The 25,803-nt window shown below is 39.1% G+C and overlaps 13 protein-coding genes across 13 annotated transcripts; 3 read left to right on the top strand and 10 right to left on the bottom strand.

Annotated features, from left to right (window-relative positions):
- Window positions 1-41: 41 nt before the first annotated feature.
- SS1G_06587 (predicted protein) lies at window positions 42-411 on the bottom strand (the record flags this gene model as incomplete). Its single annotated transcript, XM_001592296.1, has 2 exons — window positions 42-167; window positions 271-411. 2 exons carry the CDS (start codon window positions 409-411, stop codon window positions 42-44), a joined length of 267 nt encoding a protein of 88 aa, XP_001592346.1.
- A 1,068-nt stretch (window positions 412-1,479) lies between these two features.
- Window positions 1,480-1,717, bottom strand: SS1G_06586 (predicted protein; the record flags this gene model as incomplete). Its single annotated transcript, XM_001592295.1, has 2 exons — window positions 1,480-1,601; window positions 1,651-1,717. The coding sequence occupies 2 exons, from the start codon at window positions 1,715-1,717 to the stop codon at window positions 1,480-1,482; spliced, it is 189 nt and encodes a 62-aa protein (XP_001592345.1).
- Window positions 1,718-2,180: 463 nt separating this feature from the next.
- On the bottom strand, window positions 2,181-3,284 carry SS1G_06585 (hypothetical protein; the record flags this gene model as incomplete). The annotated part of the gene is made up of 2 exons (XM_001592294.1): window positions 2,181-3,014; window positions 3,168-3,284. The coding sequence occupies 2 exons, from the start codon at window positions 3,282-3,284 to the stop codon at window positions 2,181-2,183; spliced, it is 951 nt and encodes a 316-aa protein (XP_001592344.1).
- A 2,685-nt stretch (window positions 3,285-5,969) lies between these two features.
- On the bottom strand, window positions 5,970-6,521 carry SS1G_06584 (hypothetical protein; the record flags this gene model as incomplete). Its single annotated transcript, XM_001592293.1, has 2 exons — window positions 5,970-6,417; window positions 6,514-6,521. The coding sequence occupies 2 exons, from the start codon at window positions 6,519-6,521 to the stop codon at window positions 5,970-5,972; spliced, it is 456 nt and encodes a 151-aa protein (XP_001592343.1).
- Window positions 6,522-7,066: 545 nt separating this feature from the next.
- SS1G_06583 (predicted protein) lies at window positions 7,067-7,450 on the bottom strand (the record flags this gene model as incomplete). Its single annotated transcript, XM_001592292.1, has 3 exons — window positions 7,067-7,121; window positions 7,183-7,265; window positions 7,340-7,450. The coding sequence occupies 3 exons, from the start codon at window positions 7,448-7,450 to the stop codon at window positions 7,067-7,069; spliced, it is 249 nt and encodes an 82-aa protein (XP_001592342.1).
- Window positions 7,451-8,035: 585 nt separating this feature from the next.
- SS1G_06582 (predicted protein) lies at window positions 8,036-8,506 on the bottom strand (the record flags this gene model as incomplete). Its single annotated transcript, XM_001592291.1, has 2 exons — window positions 8,036-8,189; window positions 8,427-8,506. The coding sequence occupies 2 exons, from the start codon at window positions 8,504-8,506 to the stop codon at window positions 8,036-8,038; spliced, it is 234 nt and encodes a 77-aa protein (XP_001592341.1).
- Window positions 8,507-9,067: 561 nt separating this feature from the next.
- SS1G_06581 (predicted protein) lies at window positions 9,068-9,982 on the top strand (the record flags this gene model as incomplete). Its single annotated transcript, XM_001592290.1, has 1 exon — window positions 9,068-9,982. One exon carries the CDS (start codon window positions 9,068-9,070, stop codon window positions 9,980-9,982), a length of 915 nt encoding a protein of 304 aa, XP_001592340.1.
- A 3,630-nt stretch (window positions 9,983-13,612) lies between these two features.
- On the bottom strand, window positions 13,613-14,408 carry SS1G_06580 (predicted protein; the record flags this gene model as incomplete). The annotated part of the gene is made up of 2 exons (XM_001592289.1): window positions 13,613-13,738; window positions 14,349-14,408. 2 exons carry the CDS (start codon window positions 14,406-14,408, stop codon window positions 13,613-13,615), a joined length of 186 nt encoding a protein of 61 aa, XP_001592339.1.
- Window positions 14,409-14,569: 161 nt separating this feature from the next.
- On the top strand, window positions 14,570-14,782 carry SS1G_06579 (predicted protein; the record flags this gene model as incomplete). The annotated part of the gene is made up of 1 exon (XM_001592288.1): window positions 14,570-14,782. One exon carries the CDS (start codon window positions 14,570-14,572, stop codon window positions 14,780-14,782), a length of 213 nt encoding a protein of 70 aa, XP_001592338.1.
- A 2,172-nt stretch (window positions 14,783-16,954) lies between these two features.
- SS1G_06578 (predicted protein) lies at window positions 16,955-17,092 on the top strand (the record flags this gene model as incomplete). The annotated part of the gene is made up of 1 exon (XM_001592287.1): window positions 16,955-17,092. The coding sequence occupies one exon, from the start codon at window positions 16,955-16,957 to the stop codon at window positions 17,090-17,092; it is 138 nt and encodes a 45-aa protein (XP_001592337.1).
- A 1,302-nt stretch (window positions 17,093-18,394) lies between these two features.
- On the bottom strand, window positions 18,395-19,164 carry SS1G_06577 (predicted protein; the record flags this gene model as incomplete). Its single annotated transcript, XM_001592286.1, has 3 exons — window positions 18,395-18,648; window positions 18,687-18,773; window positions 19,146-19,164. 3 exons carry the CDS (start codon window positions 19,162-19,164, stop codon window positions 18,395-18,397), a joined length of 360 nt encoding a protein of 119 aa, XP_001592336.1.
- A 2,750-nt stretch (window positions 19,165-21,914) lies between these two features.
- Window positions 21,915-23,467, bottom strand: SS1G_06576 (hypothetical protein; the record flags this gene model as incomplete). The annotated part of the gene is made up of 3 exons (XM_001592285.1): window positions 21,915-22,338; window positions 22,417-23,090; window positions 23,453-23,467. The coding sequence occupies 3 exons, from the start codon at window positions 23,465-23,467 to the stop codon at window positions 21,915-21,917; spliced, it is 1,113 nt and encodes a 370-aa protein (XP_001592335.1).
- Window positions 23,468-24,095: 628 nt separating this feature from the next.
- On the bottom strand, window positions 24,096-25,547 carry SS1G_06575 (hypothetical protein; the record flags this gene model as incomplete). Its single annotated transcript, XM_001592284.1, has 3 exons — window positions 24,096-24,855; window positions 24,936-24,995; window positions 25,459-25,547. The coding sequence occupies 3 exons, from the start codon at window positions 25,545-25,547 to the stop codon at window positions 24,096-24,098; spliced, it is 909 nt and encodes a 302-aa protein (XP_001592334.1).
- Between the last annotated feature and the right edge of the window lie 256 nt (window positions 25,548-25,803).

The following is a 25,803-nucleotide window of genomic DNA, read 5'->3' as shown; positions in this document are numbered from 1 at the left end:
AAATTATATTTATTGATTGTAAAGTTATTAATAAATAAAAATCACAATTTTTGGCGTAAAAGGTGGCCGGAAAGTAGGGTACTAGACTTATCCTTAAATCGCCTATCTTCAAACTGAAGAAAACCTTCCTCTTCTGTAATATAGGAGAGGAGGGGAGCATTCAGACGCTGCTTTTGTTTTATTGAAATGTTAGGGCTCTAGACCATGGTGAACTTGAGCGTTTTCTAGGAATGCTCGAACTGCTTTCTTGTCCCGATTGAAGAAGCATACCCACCGATGGACCCAAAATATCATGACCAAGTATTTTCCCAGAAAGCTCTGGAAAGATGGTCGTGCTACCTTAACACTTCTCTCTTGCATTTCCTGGACATGAAGACGTATAATCATAGCTAGTTGGGATACTTCCGACATAATGCGGGCTTTGGGGAAATTCAATGCATCCATCAATGAGTGTGAAAGTTTCTTGGTGGTTCAAGTTTCTATCTAATCTAAATTCTATCGAATTAAAACTTAATAAATGAAGAGTTAACATGTCCAGGATTGAATGTAGATCACCTTTCTCAATCTTCTGGACAACTAATTCAGATACCACAAAACTCCAAATAGCTGAGGTTATAGTGACGCAGGAGCTCCCAGGAAATGGCGAGCTGAGATCCATTTAAAAGAATATCCGTCACGAAGATATCGTATTTCCATCCCAAATCAGTACAAACAAAGCACCCTCAGCGAAATTCTCTTCTGGCGGTTTCCAGTTCCACTAAATCTTCCGTTAAATCTTCATGTGTGGTGATGTGATGCCTGTCGTTTAGAATCTGGCGTACGTTTTCTGAGCCGGTGACTAAGACAATTCTGCAGCGATTAGGTTGAAGTGGACTGAAGCATTGAATCCATAGCTCAGATTAACAGTATTGAGAGGGTATTAACAATGATGGGAGTCTTGTGGAGCTTTCATATGTCATAAAAGAAATTAATTTGCTTTCAGCATGACAAAAGCGACTGCAAGGCCCCTTGACACAAGAGATAAAATACTAGATGGAAACTAGCCATGACCAAGACGGCAAAGATAGAACATACGAGGCTACTAGGAAGACATTGGGGGAGGAGGTGCTGCTAGAGAAGATTCTTAGACCTCTTCTGTGGGTGTATTCTGGGGACTACATGCACGAGGAATCATGTTTCTAAGTTTGGGTATAAGGTGCAATAAGACTCTGTGGGTTTTCATACTCGATCGCTGATAAATAGAGGGGTTGGGTTTTTCTTTTATTATACAAAGTGTAAAGTACAATTGTCTATATTATTAATAATTGAAGAGAGGTTTTAATCAATATTGTTATTATTAAAACAAAACTTAATAGAATTTTGAAAATTAATACACCTTATAATATATATAAAGATTTAAAAGAGAGTTCTCTTTCTTAAACAAATTTCAAATATAATTAAAAATATACCTATTGAGTTTTCTAGTTCTGTAATAAAATACTAATTAAATAGAAAGCCTCTAGTTTCAATCATATTTGCTTTACCAATTCTTTCGACGCTCCATTTGTAGAAACGGACGGGAGTAGAACGCTTTTGCGCATATATAGTAAACAGGCCGCATACTATCCTTCAAAATGTCTCATTTTTACAGACTACCTAGTAGCTATTGACCACTTGTATCACCCATATGATTCTCATCACTTGTATGATTCTCTAAACAGAATATCCGTTCTTGCATATTGGATCATGGCACAGCCGCCAAGTTAGCGAGTGCATATATGCTCAGGAACAAAATATGATTTGGTATATCTTGCGGCGCGTGCGGCGCGATCAACGTTATATTACCTCAACTTATCACTGAGTCTTGCGTTTAATCATGCGATAGATGCCCGTAGTTCAGCCACCAGCATGTCTGTCAGAGGCCCCAAGTAACTGTGCGAGAACCAATAGAAATATTCACATCGCTGTGGATTCTATTTGGCAATTCAAAATCTCTGTACAACAGGTCGAAGGAGTAGACTTGATGGCTCAATATGACAAGTGTTTATTGTGTTTTGTCCCTGACACAGAGTCTGTCACTTGAGAAAGTTTGGAGGCAATCTACACGCGGCAAATATGCGATTCATAGATAGCAAAAAGCAAATATGCGACCAGTCCAATCATGCAGGCTAACACTGCAGTATCTACCCCAAAACACTCCATCAAACGTTTTTCTTCTTCTCCAGGTGATGTGCAACATAATAGTCCACGGCTCTTAGAATTCCTTCTTGCATAGAGACTAGGGGTCTGTATCCTAATCTCTGTTTTGCTTTGGAAATATCAAAGGTCCGAGTCAGTGTAAGATACTTGATCATGCGCCGATTAATCATTGGCTCCTTGCGACCAAAACTGAACAACCCAACTGTGCATTCTACAATAACGGTAAATACATAGTAGACAGATGCTGGAACAACCCATACTTTTTCTTTGTTGACCGGATGACCGGCTGCAGCACTAACAGCTCTTGTAAATTCCCAAAATGGCCATGGGTTGTCGTTCGTAATGACAAAAGCTTCGCCATTGACCTTCATATCATCTGGAAAAGGCTCAGTAGCGTCGAATTCTCGAAGAAGTGCCTTTCTTGCTAGCAGATGCGCATAAGCTGTATTTCCGATGTATGTAAAATCATAAAGATTGGTGCCGTCTCCAACCTGGAATTTTGCACGTCCGGCTCGAGCATTCTCGACCATTTTAGGTGCAGATGTTGTATCACTCTCGCCAAAGAGCAAAGCAGCACGAATAATTGCACTGTAGAGCTCGCCTTTCTTGTTTGCACTGACGATGAGTTGCTCAGCTACAGCTTTGGTGTGCGTGTAATATTCAGTTTTCTCGGGCTCAAAGCATAAAGGATGATATTCTGTGGCCCTGACAAGATTGGTCATGTTGTGGTGGATTACGGAGGAACTGAATGTGTAGATGAGAGCGGCCGTGACTCCGACTTCTTTGATACACGAAAGAAGTATGGATGTACCGTTGATGTTGACGTCGGTGAAAAGCTGGCGTGTTTGCTTGAATTATCAACTTTGGTGAGGCTGTATGAATAATAATGCGAGGTTTGGTTTCTTGAAGTGTTTGTAGAACATGTTGCGTGATGTGAGGCTACCCTCAATGTACTTGACACCATCAACTCGATTGCTTTGAGTGCTGACATCGAAGCCTGCAATATCGGACAACTCAGGGTCTTCAAACGACTGTTTGACAATGTGATGACCAAGACTACCACATCCACCGATCACAAGCACGGAGTTGTTATGAGGCGAAGACATGATGATGGAAGATGTTGGAAGCTCTTGAACGATACTGCCAAGAATCAAAGTGGTGGACGGTGTGTTAAGTTTTGATGCTGAATAAAAAGAAGATCAAGGAAGTTTGATGTGCATGTAGGTAAGTTACAGAAGACCTAGGAGGACTGTCTGCTTGTCGAGGATTGTGGCGTTTATCAAGTGGTGCGATCTAATTTATTTCCAACGATAGATTCATTAGATATTTGTTATATTTTATAAGTAAATGATATATTTATAAAATATAAAACATTTAAATATACTTCAAGTATTTCAAGCATTTTTAATAAAAAGATAATTATTAATAATATAATAAATAATAAAAAATTAAAAAATATATATAAAATTGTTACGAGGGTTGCCGTCTAGATCACGTGGAAGTGCTCTAGGTTCTCGAGGTGGTTTATAACTAGGCGTCAAGCAGGGACTTAAAGTAATGACAATAATGATATGCAATTCGTAACTAATAGTAGAGTATACTAAATGATTGATCTTGAGCACGAAGCTCTATACAAAGGAAATCCATCTTGATTATATAGACCTTCGTGCCTTGTTAAAAACCGATGGTTACAAACCCGACAATTCGATTGTGACGCCTCACACCTCCGGGTCACGTGGCATGCCCCGTTTGTATTTAATCATAGGAAAACTCTCTACTCTTGTTTTCCTTCTTCTTTTCTCCTTAGCTTAGTATTTTCTAATACAAGATACTTTACCCAGTATTCTTGAGTGTGACATCGATCACCGCAAAACCGATCTCGATTTGTCGGTTTCTTGATCATATGATCAAGAATGTGACCTATGTTACTGTCCGACGTAACAAAAATATAAATATTTTTATTAGAATTAAAAATCAATATTATATTTATTAAAAGTTTAATTTATCTAATAAAACTAAATAAAATATTATAAAAATTTAAACGAATTTTTTATATTATAAAAATAAAATAAAAACACAAAAAAATATTATAAATATTTAATATAGTATATAAAAAAACATTTTTACATTTATAAATTCAACGTCTAGTTCTTGAATAACAAGAACCACATTTATAAAAAATAATAAACAATCTATATATTTAAAAAGTAGAAATATAAAACCCGCGATCTAGTACCATTCTCCTAGTATTGGCCGTAACTTTAGAATTACGAAAAAAAAAAAAAAAACAAGTTAACTAAACACCCGTTGGAACTCACGTTTCAAATTTCCACAATTTATTAATTCTTAATCGATCTCAATACATGCTCCAAACTAAATATACAACATATATAACCGCAGAGAATCCGACGACAAGTATAGGATTACCCAACTTCATGTTTAAAGGATTGATTGATTGATAGTATATGCCAAAATCGAGTTATATAATTGATGAAGGAAAATATATAAAAATTAAACGAGAGTCTACGATTAATCAAAAAAAAAATAAAAATAAAAATAAATTTGAATATAAAGTATTTTATAGTTACTAGATAATACAATTGAGAAGTAGCATTGTTATGGTAAGCGAGGGATACCAGCTAATCTTATATTAACTTGATCTTTTGATTTCAAAAATCATATCCTCTTTAATCTGGTGATTTGGTCTTAGTGTTCAGATGCGAACGAGGAGATATCCTACCTCAGCCAGCTTATCAATACTCTACGAGATAAATCTCTGATGATTTCTTTTTTTGCCTAGACTTTCTCAATCTAATCTTCAAGCCCGTCTGGTCATAATCCATATACAACAAGCCTACGAATACCTCAACTCAATAGTAATAACAAAAAAATAGATAAAATGTAAACTATAAAGTCGCACTCCAGATTCCCAACATAGTAAGCTAATCGAGCCACCTACCGAGTATCTTCAACTACAAACCCCCCCTTTCACCTTGCACTCACCATTATTTCCCCCCACAAACAAGTGCACTGAAGAACCGAAATACTACTTGAATTGATGACCTACAGGTACTTCCTGGTAAATGAAACACTCCATAATGATAAACGAAAAACCATACTACTGATTTTCTATTTGATTGATTATTAACTCTGCCCCAACTTCCGACAATCTATAGATTTTTCATAGTTTTGATACAACAACATCACTACCCTATAAACAAGAAATGTAAGACTTATATAGAAGAATTATAATCTTACTTTCACCCCCCTTGAATGAATGAATTCAACAACGGCTTGTAAAAACTGATTAAAAAAGGGTAGATAGTTTTTTAGACGAGTTCTATAACCTAGGTAGTTTTCTAGAGCTCCTCGCTTGAGGAGCTACTCGATTGCACTTGAGCAATTTCTTAGCTGTGGTATTTGTTTTGAACTAGTATGATATTCTGAATGAAAATTCGATGATGTCATTGAAAATATGAAGTTAAAGTAAGGTTACAGGCACCACGAGTATGTAACATCAACGAAAGAACAGAAGGTATTTACAGGTAGAAAGACTGTTGAGTAATAGGCGAGAAAAGATGGTAGGATAAACGTTATTGTTATGAGCGTGTTGGCTGTGGTATCAAGAGTTTCTAGGTCGATAATAGCCACATAAAAATATCCTATGTAAAGGGGATGGTTCTGCCCCTATATGTCAAATTGTCATCCAATCTAACCCTCGCAAGGTATTTCGTATATCCGGAACCAAATTTAGAAGGTCGTTTCATACACCAATCAGTTCATTCCGCCTCCTAATCCGTGCTCAACCTCCATAATCCATCTCCCAAATAATGCGCATCCTCCACCACGGGCCCCTTTCCCTTCTCCTTAACATCTTTCGTACCCATACTCAAGAGTCCAACCGCACAAGCTTCCTCCTTGCCTTCTGCACAAACAACCACTGGTTCACCAGTTTCTAATTCTCTTCCTCCATACCATCCCTCTCCTTCTCCAGTTTCCCCATATACACCCTCTTCTTCTGTATTACCATTAGGTAATCTGCCGCCTGTAGATGTGAGACCTGGGGCCATGAGGGTAGCTCCCGAGAGAACAAATCGAATGGCGCCGCGATCGATACGAATGCTAGGGAAGCAGGTTGGGAATCGGTGGACAAGTTTTAGATGGGGAAGGAGAGCATCGGTCATATGTTGGAAGAATAAGGGTGTGCTGCCAATTAGGTAGAGGGTTACTCTATCTGGACTGTATTTTGGATGTCAGTAAGGATTTCCAGATATTGATCTGCAACCTCCAGAATGTGGCAAAGAAGATGTAAGATCGAGAAGGGTAAAGGCGCACATTTTCATAGCATCCAGCTGCTCTTTCTTTGGTATTATCTCATCGATATGAGGAGCCAGTAACGGATATGTAGTGACAAGTTGGGTTCTTATGGCGCGTTGAACAGAGGACTTAACCTTGCTCTTTGACCCGGGGGAAATACTGCGCGAAAGATACAATTAGTATTTTAAGATTCTTGACTTTTTCTCAACAAAGTCAATCTATCTTACTCTTTCTTAAACATCTTGAATTTGAAACTGGTAGTATTGTGGTGTTTGTGAGGAAGGGGAGAATTGTTTAAGATGTGTATGTGGAGAATGTGCCCCGCGATACGGATAGCTTTTGGGACCAATAACGCACGGACGCAAGAGCACTGGTGGAGGAGGGGTAATGTTCAAAATAGGACGATCAAATAGGAGGTTATTCAGACATCAAGCAAGCTTGCTATGATATTCAGCCATGGTTCCAGTCTCAGCAGATTTATATATTGTCATAGATATTCATTAAATTTCATCAAATAATACACCTTCGAAAACTCCAGAAGCTCTATTCCCATCATAACCCTTTTCCCTTTCTACTGATGGTTGACGTGAGAAACAGTTCCATCTTCGTTGAGATGAATGTTGAGTCTGAATTTAATTTGATGGTTAGTATTTCGAGATTTAAATGCTAGATGACATGGGCGCTAACCTGTTCTCCTTGAAATCCTTTGTAACCATCGAACCAGGCTCAATGATTCTATGCTCTTCAGGAAGATCTTGCTTTGCGAAAGTCTATCGATGAAGTGTTAGTAGAGTATATATATACTGAGTCAATAGTACTTGACTAAAGTTATTAATCAACATACAGTCTCATTACTAACTTCACCGATTTTCTTCCCAGCCAACTTGCTCATCCACTGTTGGTTCTTATCATCGCCACCGGCTGCACTGTTGGTGATTGGATCGACGAGAGGCATATTGAGATATGGATTGGAGGAAAAGTGTTTGATTTGTGATATTGGTAATTTTGGTTGGATATTTCTTCTAAGATGAGATTGAAAGTATTTGATAGAGATCATAAACAGAAAAGCAGAAAGCAGAGAGCAGAAATCCGAGGATCTTTATGCTTGAACTACTAAGCCACCAGGAAGCCTTCTTCTTGTAACACCTCCCCAAACAAGGCTGCGCTTCGTCTCACCTGCTGAATGCAGACAACTACGTCATAGCCAAGGCATCATGTGATTAAATCAGCCCGTGACCACAGCTTTCAACTAAAGTTTTTCCCGAACTTCTATTCATTAATATTCTCATCGACAAAAGCACTATGTTTATGTTTATTGAATGTATTCTATTTATACATGTTCTATATTTTTCTCACACTCTACTGTTGTGCAAGGTTATGCTGAACTGTAACTCTGCACAACAATTCATTTTATCGCACCATAACGGTTAAGGAAGGTTATGTTGCTCACTCTAGAAGTAGGAGCAGTCGGCGCATTTTTCCTGTGAACCGAACTAACGCTGCGGCCCGACAGAGCAGATGACCATTTCTACATCAATCATCACTTATCACCTTGCGACTTGTTAGGAACGCATTGAAGTTTCCCTTTATCACAGCCACACAATGCCTCTCGGGTGCCTGCCTGAATCTGTCTTAATGGTCTGTTCGCTAACTCGGCACCGAATGCGCGACCATGTGGAGCAGAGTTATATCCACTATACCACAATTACGCTGCCCTCTACGCGTCCTCTTCAACGTTCATCCATTTTTTGAAGTCTTTCAATTTCAAAATAGCACTAGTGCAACGAGTAGGATCACTCTGGATTAATTGCGGCTACACTGTACATAGTTGTACAGTTGTAGCTGCAAAAGGAAAAGGGGCGCGCGCATCATTAGCCTCAAGATCTTTCGAACATGCCAGAGTCTCGTACTACTGTAACACTAGCACGAACCGCCCGAACACAGTTCTTAGTGTTACCTCGGACAGCCTTAAACATTTATCTTCAATATTTGCAGCAAACATTTCATACATGAGTAGCTCCGAAAGCTTACTTACAAGGCTGATCCCTTAGTCTTAAACTCGACGTTTAATTTGTTCCACGTTGACTAGTGGACTAGTAGGGAAAAATGCTACGCCTCCCTCAATATCACGGCAGCCCCACGAGGGGAAGGTTGAAGTTACGCCTCTGAGCTTAAAATAATTTCACGATATTCGTAGGGTAATTAATCATTTACTGCTCAGCATTTACTCGACTATGCAACGTGCCGAGCATTTTTTTTATACGCTTATCTATTGCTTGTATCCCCCATTATCTTTTTCTTCACTTTAATTTAGCTGACAAAATTCCCAGTCAGTCTTTTCTTTTCTAGTCTTGACTTAACATCTTTTGAGAAGTCCCCCTGAAATCTGCCTCATAAGTGCCCAGCAAAGTTCTTCCACCATATTTCGACAATATTCAATATGCTTCCAATTCTATTCTCTTTCTTGGCGTCTTCAGCAGCAGTTGTTTTCGCCCATGACTCCCTGAGATCACATGGATGTATACAAGGGAATTTCCATGATCTTATGATCAGAGATTCCTGTGGAGATGATATGTCAATTGCCAAATGTCTCGCAGAAGACGTTGATTTAAGACACCTGGATCAAATTGAGCAATGTTTTATAGCTGGCGGATGCGATGCGATTGATTCCACTGTATCGGCGGTATGGTTTTCATATGAATGTAATGATCACCAGGGATCGGTTGAGGAGGTTATGAAGGAAGATTTACGCAAGCGAGCCACCGAAAGCAGCTCGACTTCAGAAAGCACTACAGAATCTACAACAACGGCTTCAAGTTCGACTTTGAGTTCTGCCAGTACAACTGCAGCCACAACCACGATCTCTGCTTCCACAAGCGCTTCAGCTTCAACCTCATCCTCGACTTCAGCAGCCTCATCCACAACCACTACGACTTCATCATCTACAACTACAAGCGCCTCTGCTTCTACTACCACAAGTACGACTTCGTCTACATCAGGCACAACTACTAGTGCGACGAGTAGCGGGACTGGGACTTCCACAAGCTCCCTTGCCTGCTCCACAACATCCTATTATTCTACGAGCGTATGCTCATATGGAAGTGGAGCATCCACAGGTGTGACTCTTGGATGCGTCACTACATCACTCGCTTCCTCAACTTGTGCATCCGGAGTTCTGTGTACGACTGCAGCCTCTGGAGACGATATATGCATGGAAATCGACAATGATCTTACCACATCTGGTTTGGCAGTCACAATATTTTTCGCAGTTAGCATTAGCGCATTTCTCATTGGACTTTTGATAATTGGATGCAAAGATCGTCGAGCCGCCAAGAAGCTCCAAGCTGAGCGTGTAGCGCTCCTTGATGCAGAGAGTAAGGAGGCAATGCAGCCACATAATCAAAAGAGATCTAAGTCAGTCGCACAGCCAGATGCCTTTGGACACTCAGAAGCGGACTTGCCTTTGATTATTGAGCCCAGTCATTAGTAGAATTTTCCGAATGAGTCGCCCTAAAACGCTCCACATGAGGCTTGAGTTAGCTTCGAAAATTCTGAAGTAATAGGATGGGTCTTAAAGACGCACGAAACTGGAGTTCAAGGATTTTTGTTCTGGAATGGTTGTGAGGATTTGTAGTTTTATATGCTTCTGGAGTTGATAAATTTATACCCTGGCTTTTTATTTGCCTTGTCTATTTTTATGCTTGCGTAACAATTATACCCTTTGCTTGTTTGTTCTTCAATATATTATGACGGTGTGTGATGTCGAAGTAGAGATACGAGATCATTTATTTTGTCTGACCTCATCAACTACTAGTGTATCTGCATTTAGAGTTAATTCAGTCGATAATGGGCGTCTGCGAAATCGCCCTGATGTGAGTTTACATTATTTGGAACCCGGGTGGCTCGCGCCGGATTTGCTTTGAAGATAATCTGGATTTGACGAAGATCAAGTGAGTCTTATATGATGAAAGTTTTCCCGTCTTATAGACTGGAGGCTCTATCATCCTGATTCATGACACTGACGTGGTTTTGAAATACTCTCTTTTATGCTTTGGCGATATTATGAGATCTATTACAAATATGACATTTCGTTCGTTGACTCTTAAGTTGCGTATTGATGAGTCTTGTCGGACAAATAAGGCTATGGGATAAGCTGACCTTAATTCCATCCCTTTTTTTTGGTCTTCTGAAAGGGTATCTAGTCCATATACACAGAATATTCCCTCCCATTTCAGATATCATGTCGAAGACAAGAATGAATACTCGTTATATAAGTTTGTAAATATCTTAGAAGAATTATATAATATGTCTCCAATACAGATTTCACTAGATATTTTTATATGTAGGTATGTGACGAATAACTATATATAAACATCGAAAGCTTCACAACAAATCTCTAAAAACTATTAACATTATCAGCCAAACTCATGGGTCTAGACTCCCAATGGGCGAATGCTTCTTCTACTCGGTTCTCATCATACTGATCTCCCGACTACTTGATATCCGTTCTTCAAGAAAAACTACTACCTTTCTCATCATATTCACTTCTGTACTCTTGCCATACTGGATTTTTGTTACCTAATTTTCTTTTGTGTCGATGCATTTTCCTGTTATTGATTTTTAATTAAGATATCAGATGAAATGATCAGTTTCATTATTTCACACCTGCAGAAAACACCGCTTCCAAAATAATGATAAATGAATATCATTCAGTGCAGAACGAACTCGTGAATCTTTTTCACGATTTGATTATAGTGTGAAGATCTTGCACTGGAAAGAATACTGCTGGCTGTTTCGGGTCTTTTATATGCTGGTGGTGCGGGGGAACTATAGATTGCAAGGGAAATGCGGGGTGTAAGAAGTAATGCGTGATTTTGTTATTATGTATTATAGATTCTGTTTTCTTGATATGGAATACATCGTGCCCGAGATGGAATCTACTTCTGTTGACTAGTCGCCATTATTCCCTGTATAAATGTTGGAGAAGAAGCCAAATCACATGTGCAACTCCAACACAATGGACATCAGAAAATACAGGATTACTGTTGCGCGGGTTCTTCGATGTCAATCCTAGGATTTCTCTATTTTATTAATAGCCTCGAGTATTGTGAGTAAATATGGCAGGTGGTGTAAATGAGTTTATGTTGTTGTTTTGCTCGCTTTTTTTACCGCGTGATCTGCTTTCTATTCTATTATCGTCTACATGTTACGCCGGGTAACAAGAAAACGCTCACGTGCTACCAATATCATGTAACTGGCTCAGTGAGGATCAGCAAGCTCAGTACTGAGCCATACTGATCCTACTGATCAGCTAGAACACGAAGGTCTATATAATCAAGATGGATTCCCTTTGTATAGAGCTTCGTGCTCAAGATCAATCATTTAGTATACTCTACTATTAGTTACGAATTGCATTATTGTCATTACTTAAGTCCCTGCTTGACGCCTAGTTATAAACCACTTCGAGAGCCTAGAGTACTTCCACGTGATCTAGACGGCAAACCTCGTAACACTTACCGTCACGGAGGAAGTAATGGTAGATGGATTTTAAAATAAATATAACAATATGCAACTAAAAGTCCAAGTGATATTTCATAGTCAAGTATACAGGAAACCATTGAACAGGTAAATATTATAATATCCGCAGATTATCACCATAATATCTTTTTCTTCAGTTGCATACTTGAGTCTACCTTGTTCGAGGTGAAAAATATTCTGGTTTTATATCTCTGTGTGTTTGTTTTCGGTATCTTATTAGCATTATTGTGGGACGTTGAATTTTTAGGTGGTTTTAAGTGGATTATTAGTGATTAGGGAGATTCATTCTTGGTGAGCTGTATGATTGGTATAAAAGTAGGGATATCTATATCGAAGTTTTTTCGACTTCTCTGTAGTGATTAGGAATCACTTCGTAAAACCTCAATCATGGAAGAAAGCGCTGCGAAATTCCGATGCAAGCTATAAGTTGCAAGTATGGTGGGAACATCTGTCCCGGGGGTTTAAGAGTTAGGTAAAGCAGATATCAATGATGGTCCCTTTTCGCCGCGATTATTGTTTTCTTCTCTAATATCATACTCTTTGCGTTTTTTTTACTATCATTATCAACTCATCTGTTCGATGAATCCTGTATTCCATTCCCTGCGGTAATTTGGGAGTTTTGAGTAAATTACCTCCTGACATACTCAGGTAAAACAAACAGATTCAAGATAAACAATGAGAACTGTAAAAACTGTGTCTTGTACTCAGCATGTCTTGAATATTTTTTTTTTTGAGTTGAACCACAGCGTTTAAGGTGTGGATATTGGGTAATTAGTGAGGGAAGTTTTATAGTTGGCTGTCTTACTTGACCATATCAGAGGGGGAACTTGGAGTGAATTTCTGATTTTAAGTTGGTGGTAATGGTTTTGAGATTCTGTGGAAATCATATATTGTTTATTTGAGTAGGGGGACAGGAGAATGATGGGAGGAGTGTTGGGATGATCCACCAAGACGTGAATGAACCTTTTATTAGTGGGTTCTGTTGATACATATTTATAAGATGAGGATCAATCTTTCCTCCAATGTATCATTTATCAACTTTCCATTATCGAACTTAACTTGAGAGTTAGGTATCCAGACAATTCTCAGCATAACCCAATGTTTTATACTAGCTTTCTTCAATTTTTTGCATCTGTTTGATATCCTTCTTTTTTATTGTCGTCGCTCTTCATTATTTGCTTTTACTATCATTTACTAGATGGATACTTTTACTGTTGTGTTATATTCGCATTATCGATACCATCATGTATGTTATTTCTCACTCATTCAACTTCACTGTAATTTCTCACATTTCTTTCCTCGCGCGATTAAAACTTATTCCGTCACAACGCTTTCTATGTGTTAATTGGCATACCTATAGCTACCTAGATGTACATCCATGGGTATTCTTGTCTTTTCCTGTCGGTTTTTTTTCGGAATCGCACATGAAGGGAAAAGTATGAGTATACTTGCGGTTTCCTTTTATATTGGCAGGTTCGTTTGGATCTTGCTTAGGGAAACATGTGGGGTTTTGGGGATTTGAGAGTGGTGGAGTTGCTGGTGTAGTAGTGCACTGTTTCCTCAGATTCATTAATCATGGTCAGCCAATGAGAGGGCAAGATGTATAAGCCTTTTTCGGAACCTGTATAAGATTTAAGAGAGCCCAGTTGTCGGCAAGTGTGAGATTGTGATATTTTAGGATGGAAATTGAGATGTTGAACATTTTCTGATGCATATTAATAATTTTGCTTTGTTTTTATTAATATATTTGTTACATACCGTTCTTTTTATTTTTTTAAGCTGCCTCTAATCTGGCGCTCTGCTTAATATCGATTTTTAGTTTAGGATTGAAATATCGAAAGGAGTACTCATGAGGCGGATTTCAAATGTTAACAAGAGAAAAACGAAGATACACTTGTATCCAAGTAACCGAACAAATGCCACAAAATCAATTTTTTGGTAATGCTTCTAAATTACCTGTATTTTGTTATCTGGATAAATCAACTTCTGCCCATGACACTGGGTATGTTTTCCACCAGGGACGCGAGCCTTCCTGGCGAAGAGTGCAAATATGGGGAATTTGAATATAGAGGTTTAGTGTTAGCATGGAGGTAGTGGAGCAAGTGTAAAACATAAAACTTCAGATTTACAGAGTTCATGAAAGGCTACGGACGGCTTGGCGGGTGAATGGATGCTAGTACGAGATAAACATGACTACTCGCTAGCGGAAAAAGTTAAGAGCCTAACACGTGAGACTGCGTTACTATAGTTCTTTCTTCATAAAAATTTGTTTCGCTTCTATTATAAAACATACATCCTTAAAACTTCTGGCTTACTTCGCCGTTCTCTTTCTTCACGTGGAGACTAGACAGTAGTATACACTTGAGCGGTGACATTCTTAAGCACCAACGTGAGTAGAAATGAAGCACTGATTTTAATATCTATTGACTCCGACTCTTAGGTAACTAATTGTACATACAATAATGTCAAGACATTGAACAACTCACATACTGTTGATCCGAATTTTTCATAAGTAAGGTACATTAGGGTGTTAACCATGCGTCAAGTGGCACTAGAAGATATTATGTGTGGCATATATGCTGATTTCCGGGGAAGTGCCGTCGTTGAGGCCGGATTAGGTAGGAACGTTAGCCGTGATTCCATGGCCCACGGATTTAACAGACTACAGCCTTGCGTTCAAGTTAGCCAGGGACGTTTGGGGAAAGACAGCCTGGCTACATGCATGTCGTATGCTGCAAATTCCCGTTGAAGCACGCCACGTGCAATGTAGTCTAAAGTTAGCAGGCGAAAAATTCAAGAACTGCCCAACGAATTGAGTGTAAGGTTAATGGATTGCAATCTAGCACGCTGGATGTTACACCTCGGCAACAACTATTTAGAAACAAAACTTAAGTGCGCAACAAATAGACTCTGGTACAAGAAATGCATGGAGTGGTTAACATTTTCTTTTCATATTTCACAACATATCGCGGCTAAACACATATTGGTGGATGAATTAGCATATTGGACTAGACGGGAGACAGGCATAGCTTATCCTTCACTTTATTGTGTCACGGCTAACGAATCTATCTACCATCCTAACAGACAGATTACTAAGACACTGCTCTAAATATTCCTCTTAAACGCGCAGCAAATTGGTTATCCCCATCGCTAGTTATTTCCATCTCTTTTAGAATTCTTGTCTAGAGAAAATGGCAGGCCAAATCCCAGTTCAAATCCATGTACAAAGGACTCCATCTCAGCCACCATACCAATATACTCAAGCACCTCGAAGCCTCTCCCCACCGGTAAACCAGGAGTAGAAATGGATTTTATAAGAGAGCAAGATTTCAACTATGAGGATGAGTGCGAAGCTCAGAACTTCCTTCATACTGGGAAAATCGCTATTTGAAAAGTCTTCTGCGTCGGGCAATTTGGAGTCTAACCATGATCCAGATACGTCTTCCATATTTGAGAAAAATAAAAGTCTTCATTGGTGGAAGCCAATCGTCTGGATGGCTATTTTGTTATTGCTAGGCGTTGTGGTGGGCCTTGGCCATCATTTTGCGTATCAAAATCTCGACCAACAACCGCATTATATCATATCTCAAACATGGGTACACAACCTTGGCTCCGCAGCTGCCTTTTTGGTGAAGACTTCCTTCACACTCACTGTCATGTTGGCCCTACAAGAGGTATTATGGTTTAGTTTCCGCAAAAAGGCAATTAAAATATCGCTACTGGACAAGTTATTCACGCTTTCAAGCAATCCCTTCAGCTTTGTACCAAGTGTATTCATAAATGCTCCTGTAGCCACCTGTCTTGCCGGTTTTGCTTGGTTTATTCCCATATCAGCGATACTGTCTCCAGATAGCTTGGTAGTAGGACCAGTGGTTCGTTATTTCATTGATAACAAATGCATCGTACCGACTTTCGCTGCGGCTTCATCGAACATTAGCTTCTACCAGATGGTACCGGACTCGGATCTTCCCGCTATTCAAGGGTCTAATCCCGGTATTCAAAAGCTAGCAAATCAAATATTTGCTCAAGGAATAATTCTAGATCGTGGATCCCCTTATGGACTAAATTGCTCATTCCAGCTCTCCTTTCATGGTCCCGTTTTGCAATGCACACAGAACACGAACCGCGAGTATATGCATGAATCAGCTGATGGTTCGAGCTTCTACTATGCAGAAGATTTGACAAGATTTGGTGAGGATGAAAACTCATTCATGGGAATGGATTTTACGTATTACAATCACACAAAAGGGAATTATTCATGGGTTTACGTATACATGCTCTGTTCTCCTTACAACACAACCTATGACATTTCCGTCGATTACACAAACGATCTGCCAGAGTTCTATACAAATCTAACATATAACACACCACTTTTGAACTTAAACAGTACACAATCGACGTACCCTGAAAATTTTCCTTGGAGCTCGAACTCCGCAACACTAGTCAGAGAAGTGTACGACAATCATCTCAACGGCACATGAACGCAAGCTCCCAATCGATATTTTTCATCCCATGACACTATGATAGCGAACACAGTATTGGTCGGTGATACTGTTGACGCTAATAATGGCACCAGCTCATCTGTTTGGATTGTGAATCGAGATCTCTCATTACTGGTATACCTGAGCTCCTAACCAACCTCACCATCTCGAAACTTGCTATCAGTCCCCTGAGGACAACGACAAATTGTTCAGCATCTGTTATAACATTGGTATATCTGTACAATCCAAGACTACTCCTGGTTCCCTATTCCATCGCCTTTCTCTTGAGCTTCATGGCATTTATAGCTAGTGTATGTGTGCTCAAAATAACTGGCATGCGTACTGGTGGAGTATTCTCCCAAATACTGGTTACGACAAGGAACCCGTTTCTGGATGATATTACAAAGGACCATTCTCTCAGTAGTGCTGATTCGGACGTCATGAAGAACTATAAGCTTAAATTAGGCAAACTTAAACGTCGCCATGGAGGGGAGAGTGGCTTCCGTGATGGGAATAATGACGAAAGGGCTGGACACCTGGCTTTTGGGCTTGTGGAACAGGTTGATGGATTGAATTAAGATTGCCGATCGGACTGTGAAGAGTTAGGGAGATTCACTTTCGGTTCTTCGGAGATGTGTAGCGAATGTGAAGTAAGAATCTTTTCTTAACATGGAACGGTTCACACAAAAGGCACAATGATTTCTTGTTAGCTGGAATGATTTTTTTGTTATTATAGAGACTTTTGACTATATGAAGTGGACTAGATTTATTGTTTGATATTCTTCAGTGCTATTTTTACATTTATTTACGATCAACATATGTTTTTGGGTATGATCATACAGCCAATTATTGCCGAATCTTTAAACATTGTCGCTTAAATTATTGCTGTGCCGCTATCCAAGCATGTCGTCATTTCTGACTATTCTCTTAACTCATCAAAAGGCATTAAAATCTGAATCCCACTAATTCCATATCAAAGTATCATCTCTTATTCATTAGATATTTCTTACTACCTAATAAAGACATTATCCCCATTCCCTCATCTCATATATTCCGACTTCCAAAAGTTTCATTCCTGTTTATACCAGCTGGTATGCGGGTAGTCCCATTCGATGTTGATATTTATAAGAGTTTATAAGGTTAAAGGGTTCCAATAATTGTCAATATTAATAACAACACCGTCTCACCACTCTCATCTATACCTGTTATCCATTTACCTATTGCACGATCATTCTAATGAATATACTGTTGTCGTTTATATTAAGTATAAATTCATAACTGTAATTACCTAATAATTACTTGACTGTCTATTTCAGCGGAATATAATATCAAGATTCGGAGAGCAACATCATCGTGGAACTTGGAATACCAAGATTCAGACTTCTTCTCCTGTGATCATTTTGCAGCTGGTGTCTATTTTTCTGCTCGGTCCTTTTCATTACTTAACACCGCCAGGGTTCTTATAGAAGGAGAAAGTTATTTTAGTCTTGAGGAGTGATTTTTGGGTATTCAGTAGCTAGCCATAGTAAAGACATGGCGAGCCAGTAGTGAATTGTTGGTTGACAAAAGGATTTGTTGAGCACTTGAGATGCGGGGGTTAGAAGCTAGCGCTTTTCCATATGACGAGCTGTTGACCTCCTGGGATCTTGGCAGCATATGCATATATATTGCATGATGCATATAAGGAGCAAACAAAACTCAACTTTTAATTCATTCTTTCCTTTTTGGTATACTGTTTGTTTGCTTTCAATATTTTGATTTCAAAGCACTTTAATTCCGAAGGCTGAATACCTAACCTTATTCATTTTTTTGAATATATACTCGCAGCTTAACTGCTTAGCTAGAGAATCAATCAATTCAATCTGATGCTCTTTCTGGTCTCAAGAAACCCAATACGAGCCTAGTGCGGTAGCTATATAAAGCCACGGCGGAAAGGGAGATAAAAATTTGTGTTCAAGAATCCAACTAAAAATGTAACTGCTCAAGTACTGATTACTCATACTATATCCAGTACAACAAATGTTTGATTTCTCCTCTTGTGAAATATTATTTTCTGAAGCTTGCCGACCTCCCATATTTGCTACGATTTGCGGAATATGTCGCCGTTCTTCTTCTTCTCGATTGTGATCGAAGTCTAGTGGATTTTATTTTAAGCTATGTCATAATATATACTATACTTTTTATTGTCGAATGTATTGCTGGCTCTTTGGATACTTCGTTTGCGGCGACTTGCTCTATTAGATGTGTCCTTGACCTGATCTGAATGTAATGAGTTCTAAATTACTAATTAATCTTAAGAATGATCTGATTCACATCGAAGTCAATGAACTTTGGGATGTACTAGCTAGTGATGATCTCGGATAACTTATGGTTCAAGAAAATGTCAGTATAGAAAAGCAAGTCTTTGTGATTATTCTTCATCCCTATATTGACTCAAACTTTCATGTAAAATATAAAACTTAATATAGCGAATATCTCATAATATGCAGGGTTGGTGGTCTAACGAGAATATACTGAGCACATGTCAAATGTTAACCTAACCCACAAATATATATGAATGCTTCTCGATATAAGTAAAGTAAGTAGTTAAGTTATATCTCTTTCCTGTATTTATTTTTCCTTCTATCTTACATTGGGTGCTTATATACATCTTTTATAAAGTTGTGATCGTTTTGTTCAAAGGTCATAGGAGGAGCGAAATCATTTAGCGAGGGCAAGAGATAAATTTAAGGAGAGTGAATATAAAGTAAAGAGACCACTGGAAACATCCGAGAGAACTAGCAAAAAACAAATCGAACGGACAATTGGACATTGTAATTCTGCTCACTTCTAATCAAAATAATAAAATCCCTAAGAAAAATTACTTTGTTGAGATAAAAATTCTGGAGAGTAATAGGTAGGAAACATACTACTCCGGATTGTGCATTTAAGTCTTTATCATTACTTCTCCCCTTCCGTTATCACAATAATCACTCACTAAAATCCATACCGACAACAATTAACCAACCAACCAACCATCATCGTCATCATGGCGAAATAACCCCTCCATCCCGATTACAGACTCAAACTCAAACCCGAACTCAAATACGAATCCAAACAAAGCCTCAACATTTCGAACGTTACAATCCACACTAAACCATATCATAATATCGCAATATCGCAATCCAATCCACACATACCCGCCCTCTCCTTTTGGATCCCGTATAGTCAACAATAAATTCTATTCTTAAACAAAATCTTCTAATTGTATACTGCACATACCTAGATATATGAAACTGCGCTCCAAGTTCAAGACAAAGCTACACTCTCCCAATATACAGTGACTGTACACTGCTACTAACCGTAGGCCCTTTTTACACTAAAACTTACTATTTTCACTTATTTATATTAAAATAACTAAATATTATATAAAGAAATCCTTTTATATTTTTAAAAATATTTATTTAAATATTTTATGTTCTTTATTTTTATATATTTAAATTGTTAATTAATAAAGTTCTATAATTTTGAAACTTTCTTTATTTTATTGCAAAAATCGAATTAAAATTTCATGTAATCATTTTCGAACCTGATTTTATCATTTTAAAAATTTCCAAAAAAAATCTATTAAATTTTTATTATATATTCAATTCAAAGTAATTCAGTTTTTCAATTTCGATTATATCTTTATAACAATCAAAATTATTATAATCTTCTAAAATGACTGAGTTTTAATGTGAAAAGGTTATTCGGCTAGTAGCAGTGCGCTAGTACTGTAAACCACAACCTTGTTACGTGACAGTTGTTACCCCACTAGTGGCTCACGTGCACTAGCCCTGTATATAAAGACCTTCTTACTTAGAATCTTCTTAGTTCTTTAGTTTTAGATTCTAAGTAATTGAATTGACTCCGTTTACGACTTTTCCGTCACAAACCTCTCAGCTCATGCTCCTCTGCCTCTCCCTCTCCCTCTCCCTAAATATTCACAAAATGTTATTCACCACCATACCAATTACAAACCTATCTTGTAAGAAGCATGACAACAAGACAACAAGAAGAGGTTATATAAATATAAATAACCTCTCCACCTCATAATCTCAAAGAAAACCGAAAAGATTGATACACTAGAAAATCACAAAAAGACAATAACTGCTTTGTTTTTTAAAAAAAATTTCCATAGCACGGGATATCTCGGGAGATTTATCATCATGGTAGACATAGAAAGAGAGAGGGGGTTTATATATTTTGATTATAAGAGAATGATGAATATTGTTATCACTTTTTTAAATTGTTGTTTTTTCATGAGTTTTATTGGTGTTTATTATCTATTCTTCTATTAATATCACTCTCATTACCACTACCACTACCACTATAACTATAATTATCATCTCATCTGATCCACAATCCATCCATCCATCACCCCCTCAAACCCCTCTCAAACCCTACCAAATACACTCACAACCCACCAAACAAACACCCCTCCCCTCCTCTTTCCCCCCTTCCCCAAACCCCTAAGCTGTAACACAAAGAAAGGCCCCCTTCTTCTCAATAACTCCAAAAATCACAAGAATAAATAACCCTATATACCTAGACCACAACTACTTTAAATACCCAAGTACCTACCTACCTACGTATCTACCTACTTACCTAATATAGAGACGAATCAAACCTATCGATTATAAAACAAGCTTAAGAGCGGGGTACCGGTCACAATTCACGATCCATGATTCACCTTGCGTGATAATTATGAATGAAGAATTTATAAAGATTTTAGTCATAGCCTTACGGGGTTCTTGAATTTGATATTATATGGTAATGTGATGTTAGTATGATGTAATGTGATATGATGTGATGTAATTGGAGAGGAGTGAATTAATGGGACAGTGGTCGTAAGTCTGATGTAGGATCTTTGTATGCCTAGATATCCTTGGTAATTCAACGACTAGAAGATAGAATATTGTGGTTACTGAAGGGTAGAACGATATCCACATAAAATTACAAGTGGAGAAATCAAGATGTTTTGTAGGAGTCAGCTATGTAGGAGGCAATGAAGATTCCGTGGGCCTCAAGTGCTCAAATGCTCAAATGCTCAAGTCACGGAAGTCAGGATGCAACAGATAAGAGTGGAGTCGAGGTACTAGGAGTGGAATTCGAATACTCGAGTAATAAGAAAAGCCTTCTACGGTACATTTCATATACTCCACTTATAGAGAGCTTATTCCAATAGTTTATATGCCTTGGCATCAGTTCTCTACAGAGACTATAAGAAGACTATTTTGGTGAACACAAAACTTCATCGCTGTATACCTAGTGATGGTAGGTCAGATGAATCTGAGTCTTAGTCGAGGTTTCAGGGAGCTCCAAGTTTTCTCTGATACAGATTTCGTGGTCTAAAATATCATTTTCGTCTATATATCCTGCTCAGCATTTTTTCCTTGTCAAAATATCGTCTAGGCCAATAAGATCGTCATCACACATATCCTCCTCGTCAAATATATTCTTCTCGTCAAAATTACCATCCTCGTCAAGAATATCCTCATGGTCATCGATGTCTTCATCAAAGGAAGATATGCCTGAATATGATGCACCATCCCCATCCACATCTAGCTCAGGCAAACCAAAAATCTGCCTCATTTGCCCTATCCTTTTCGCTTTTTTCTTTCTCATCTCAGCTTGTGCAAATGCCCCTTCAACAACATCCTTATCTATACGCCCCGTTTCAAGCATATCCCATGGCAACCACGCACACGCCGCTCTTGCCAGTTTCTTCTTTCTTCCCTTCGTCCTATTCCCCACCACAATCGTCCCTACACCCCTTTTCAGCGAGGCATTCTCTATCATAGACCTAAAATCCATATCATCTGATATCAATATCAACCAATCATACGCACTCCGCTTTTTGTTTGCCATCGAATCTGCATACCCCATCAACGCTTTATCCGCAGCCTGCCGAACCGATGCCACTTGATTTACTATGACCCCCGCGCGTTTAAGCTCGCTATGGAGTTTATACCTGTCGGCGGGCTCGATGACCCCCACAGCTGCCTCTATATACTTTATAGTTTTCTTCCGGGGTAACATCTTATCCAAAAGCTTCTTCCGCTTTGCACCCTTAAATTGATTTACTCTATTCATCTTCTTTTGCCTCTCTCTTATATGCAGCGTCTCAAAATGTTTGACCAATTCCTTCTGAGTTTTCTTTTTATTACCGCACACACCACATACATAGGGCGTTTCGGGTTTGATTTTATGCCGCTTGAACATTTCCTGTTCCAGTGTGTAGTATTCCTCCAAGTCTTTGCGTGAATCTCTGACTTCGGGCGGCACGAAGGATAACCCATCTTTGTTGGCGAAGGCGGCGATGCCGACTACCTTGCCGATGCGGGAGGCAAATGCACGAATGTTTTGTGCTGCTTCGTACGGATTAAGAGCTTCAATTGGTCGTTTGTTGTCCAGGTCCCAGAGTACAATCACCTTGCCGCCATAGGGTTTAGGGGTCTTTTTGGGTTTTTGAGCATCATCCAAAGGTAATAGAGCCGTAGCAGGCTCTTGATGTGTTTGAGCATCATCCAAAGCCAATAGAGCCGTAGCTGGCTCCTGAAGTAGCTTTAAAGATAAATCAGTAGTTTTGAAGCGTCGTGCAGGAACAATCGCATGTTGAAAGCGAGGGTATAAGAAAGAGAGAAATGGTTTATTGAGGAGAAAGCTCGAGGCAAAAATCTGTCGAGACTTCGTAAGAGACTTCATACTTTACGACAGCCTCATGTTCTTTTTGTGATATATTTTTGTCAAAGGAAAGAGTTTTCACTTTCCTAAGGAACGTTGAGGCTTGGGGTACGCAGTCTTGAGGAGTGAATATGTTGACTATACTGTAATTATTTCACGTCCACCGGCAATTTGATGGTATAAACCTAATCCAGTCACCGCTTTCATATTGCTGAACTTCTTTTAAGACTTACCTCGAATATAATCATTACCTACTATTTACCCATCTCCAAACTGAGAAAATTACTTCAAGCAGATACTACTGGCACATAACTCGAAAGCAAACGCCTATTCAAATTATCTTCCAACAACTACCTATAAGCTGCTTGGACAATACAAAAGTACCTATCATTAGATGAATCTTACAAGTTCACATTTCACATTTCACATTTCACACTTCACACTTCACACTTCACACTTCACACTTCACACTTCACACTTCACACTTCACTTCAAACACACACAATCATTTGACAACTCTGAAGAACAAGCTAGCAGATATATAATCTCACATTAATCATTTCCATTAACTTTATTGTATATAAATATGAACTGACAACTAACCACCCACCCATCCACCCACCACCATGGTATCAAAAAATGCACCCACGCAACCAACCCACGCAACCCCTCATATACACAAAAAGCAAACCACACCAACCACCAAATGCAGGTAAGGTATGTATATCCAAACACCACGCAATGCGGCAATACCGTCGCCCCAATATAAAATCTCAAAAGAAACAACGCCCAATATACTTAATACACCATTGCGAAAACCGCAAAAAGAAGCACCCTTTGGAGTATCCCTTCTCTAATATACCTCCCTCCCGCGCATCATAAAGCTGGCCGATCATAATAAACATCAAATTCCTGTTTAATCCTAATCCCATCTCTTGCAAAACCACCCTTGCCCTCAGGTGATTCTGGGCTTTCTGGGTCCTCACTCTGTTGCACATGTCCCATATGCATATCAGCTATATGTACGCGATCTGGCGTGCGAAATGAGTGTTTGAATATCCGTTCTCGGGAGCCGGAACGGAGTTTGTGGAGTCCGAGTCCTAGACGGCCCTCGGCTTGATCGGTGAATTGTCGGTCCGGATCGCGTTCTTGCTGGGGTGGAGAGGCGTGCGAGGACCGAGATTGAGATTGGGATTGAGATTGAGCGGGTGGGGAATGAGGTGATGTTTCCCTGCTCCTTCCTAGAATAAATCCTGCATCCGAACCCAATCTCTTAAATCGTCCCTGCATGCCTCGGAAACCTTCACCAAATCCATGATACCTAATCCAATTCCAATTTTCACTCCTGCCCCCTCCGTCGTTAGCTCGTTGCAATTCGATGTCATCATTCACATTTCTAGTATTGACGGAGGGTGAATTTGGTGGATATTTTTGATCCTCATTCTTTTGCATATTTCGAGATGGGTGACGGAGAATGTTGAAGAGAGGCCGACAAGCGGGAAGACAAGCAGCAATTAAATACATGCTTGTTTCGAGGACGGTGTAAAGGGCGAGATTCGATGCTGCACGGGGTGTGTCGGGGAAAAGTGATTGGCGTTTGAAGGCGACGAAACGGAGGATGGAGGTTGCGAGACCACTTTTTGCATGTTAGATACTGATTTCAGGTATTGGGGAATGTAAAAAAGTAAAAATGGGAGATGGGATGGTGATAATTACCTCGATCCGGTAAGCAACGTGATACCCAAACCAACCTTCATCTTCTTCGTCATGTTCAGCCTGAAAACAAACGGCAACGGCAGCATCAACATAAGGATATCTGAAATAATGTTCGGCAAACTAGCATATAAAAAAAGCTTTTCAATATTCAAATGACATTCTCCCCCTGGGATAGTTTTATCCCAGAAATAATTCACAGGTGTGCATTGGAAAAGCATCATCATGAATAAAATGGTGGAAGAAATGACGATTATGTAGATAACGGTGTAGGTTACCATGCGATAGAAAGGAACGGTGAAAATGCGGAGATACATGGCTAGAATGGATAATTTGGGAAAGGTTACGGCGATGGCGTAGGTGGCGGGGAAAAATATCAGGAGCTTATAGAGGGAGATAAGTTGTGAGGGGTCGCTGAGCTCGATAGCTTCGACGTGGTGGCCTACTCCGCAGTAATTTATTCCGACTTGAAGGAATGCTGGTTAGATATGGATCCATCTAGATGAGCGTAAAGTGATATACATACTGAGCCCCTGAGCAGCAAGCAGCACCGAAAATATCAAACCTGGTACCATAAGAAAATCGTCCCATCCCTTCGGTGTATTGTGCATCCATCTCGAAAGGAACCTCACAAAAACAAAAAATATATCCAATACAATACAACTGACACAAGTAGCGAAGAGTGGGTGACCGTTATAACTTTCGAGGTATCCGGGTGGGAATTGTGCTGCGGCTGCTTGTGCGTCCATCGTTCTATTCTTTATATATATTCCGGAAGCAGACTATTTCTTTCCGTACGACCAATTGCTGGAATCCCTTTGACTAAAAGGAGCTTCGGAGGGATCACAATGATAGCTCTTTTTGTGCATTA

The sequence above is a fragment of the Sclerotinia sclerotiorum genome, genomic scaffold (assembly GCF_000146945.2).
Source record: "Sclerotinia sclerotiorum 1980 UF-70 scaffold_8 genomic scaffold, whole genome shotgun sequence".
NCBI classification, from domain to species: domain Eukaryota; kingdom Fungi; phylum Ascomycota; class Leotiomycetes; order Helotiales; family Sclerotiniaceae; genus Sclerotinia; species Sclerotinia sclerotiorum.
This window is presented reverse-complemented; position numbering and strand designations above follow the sequence as displayed.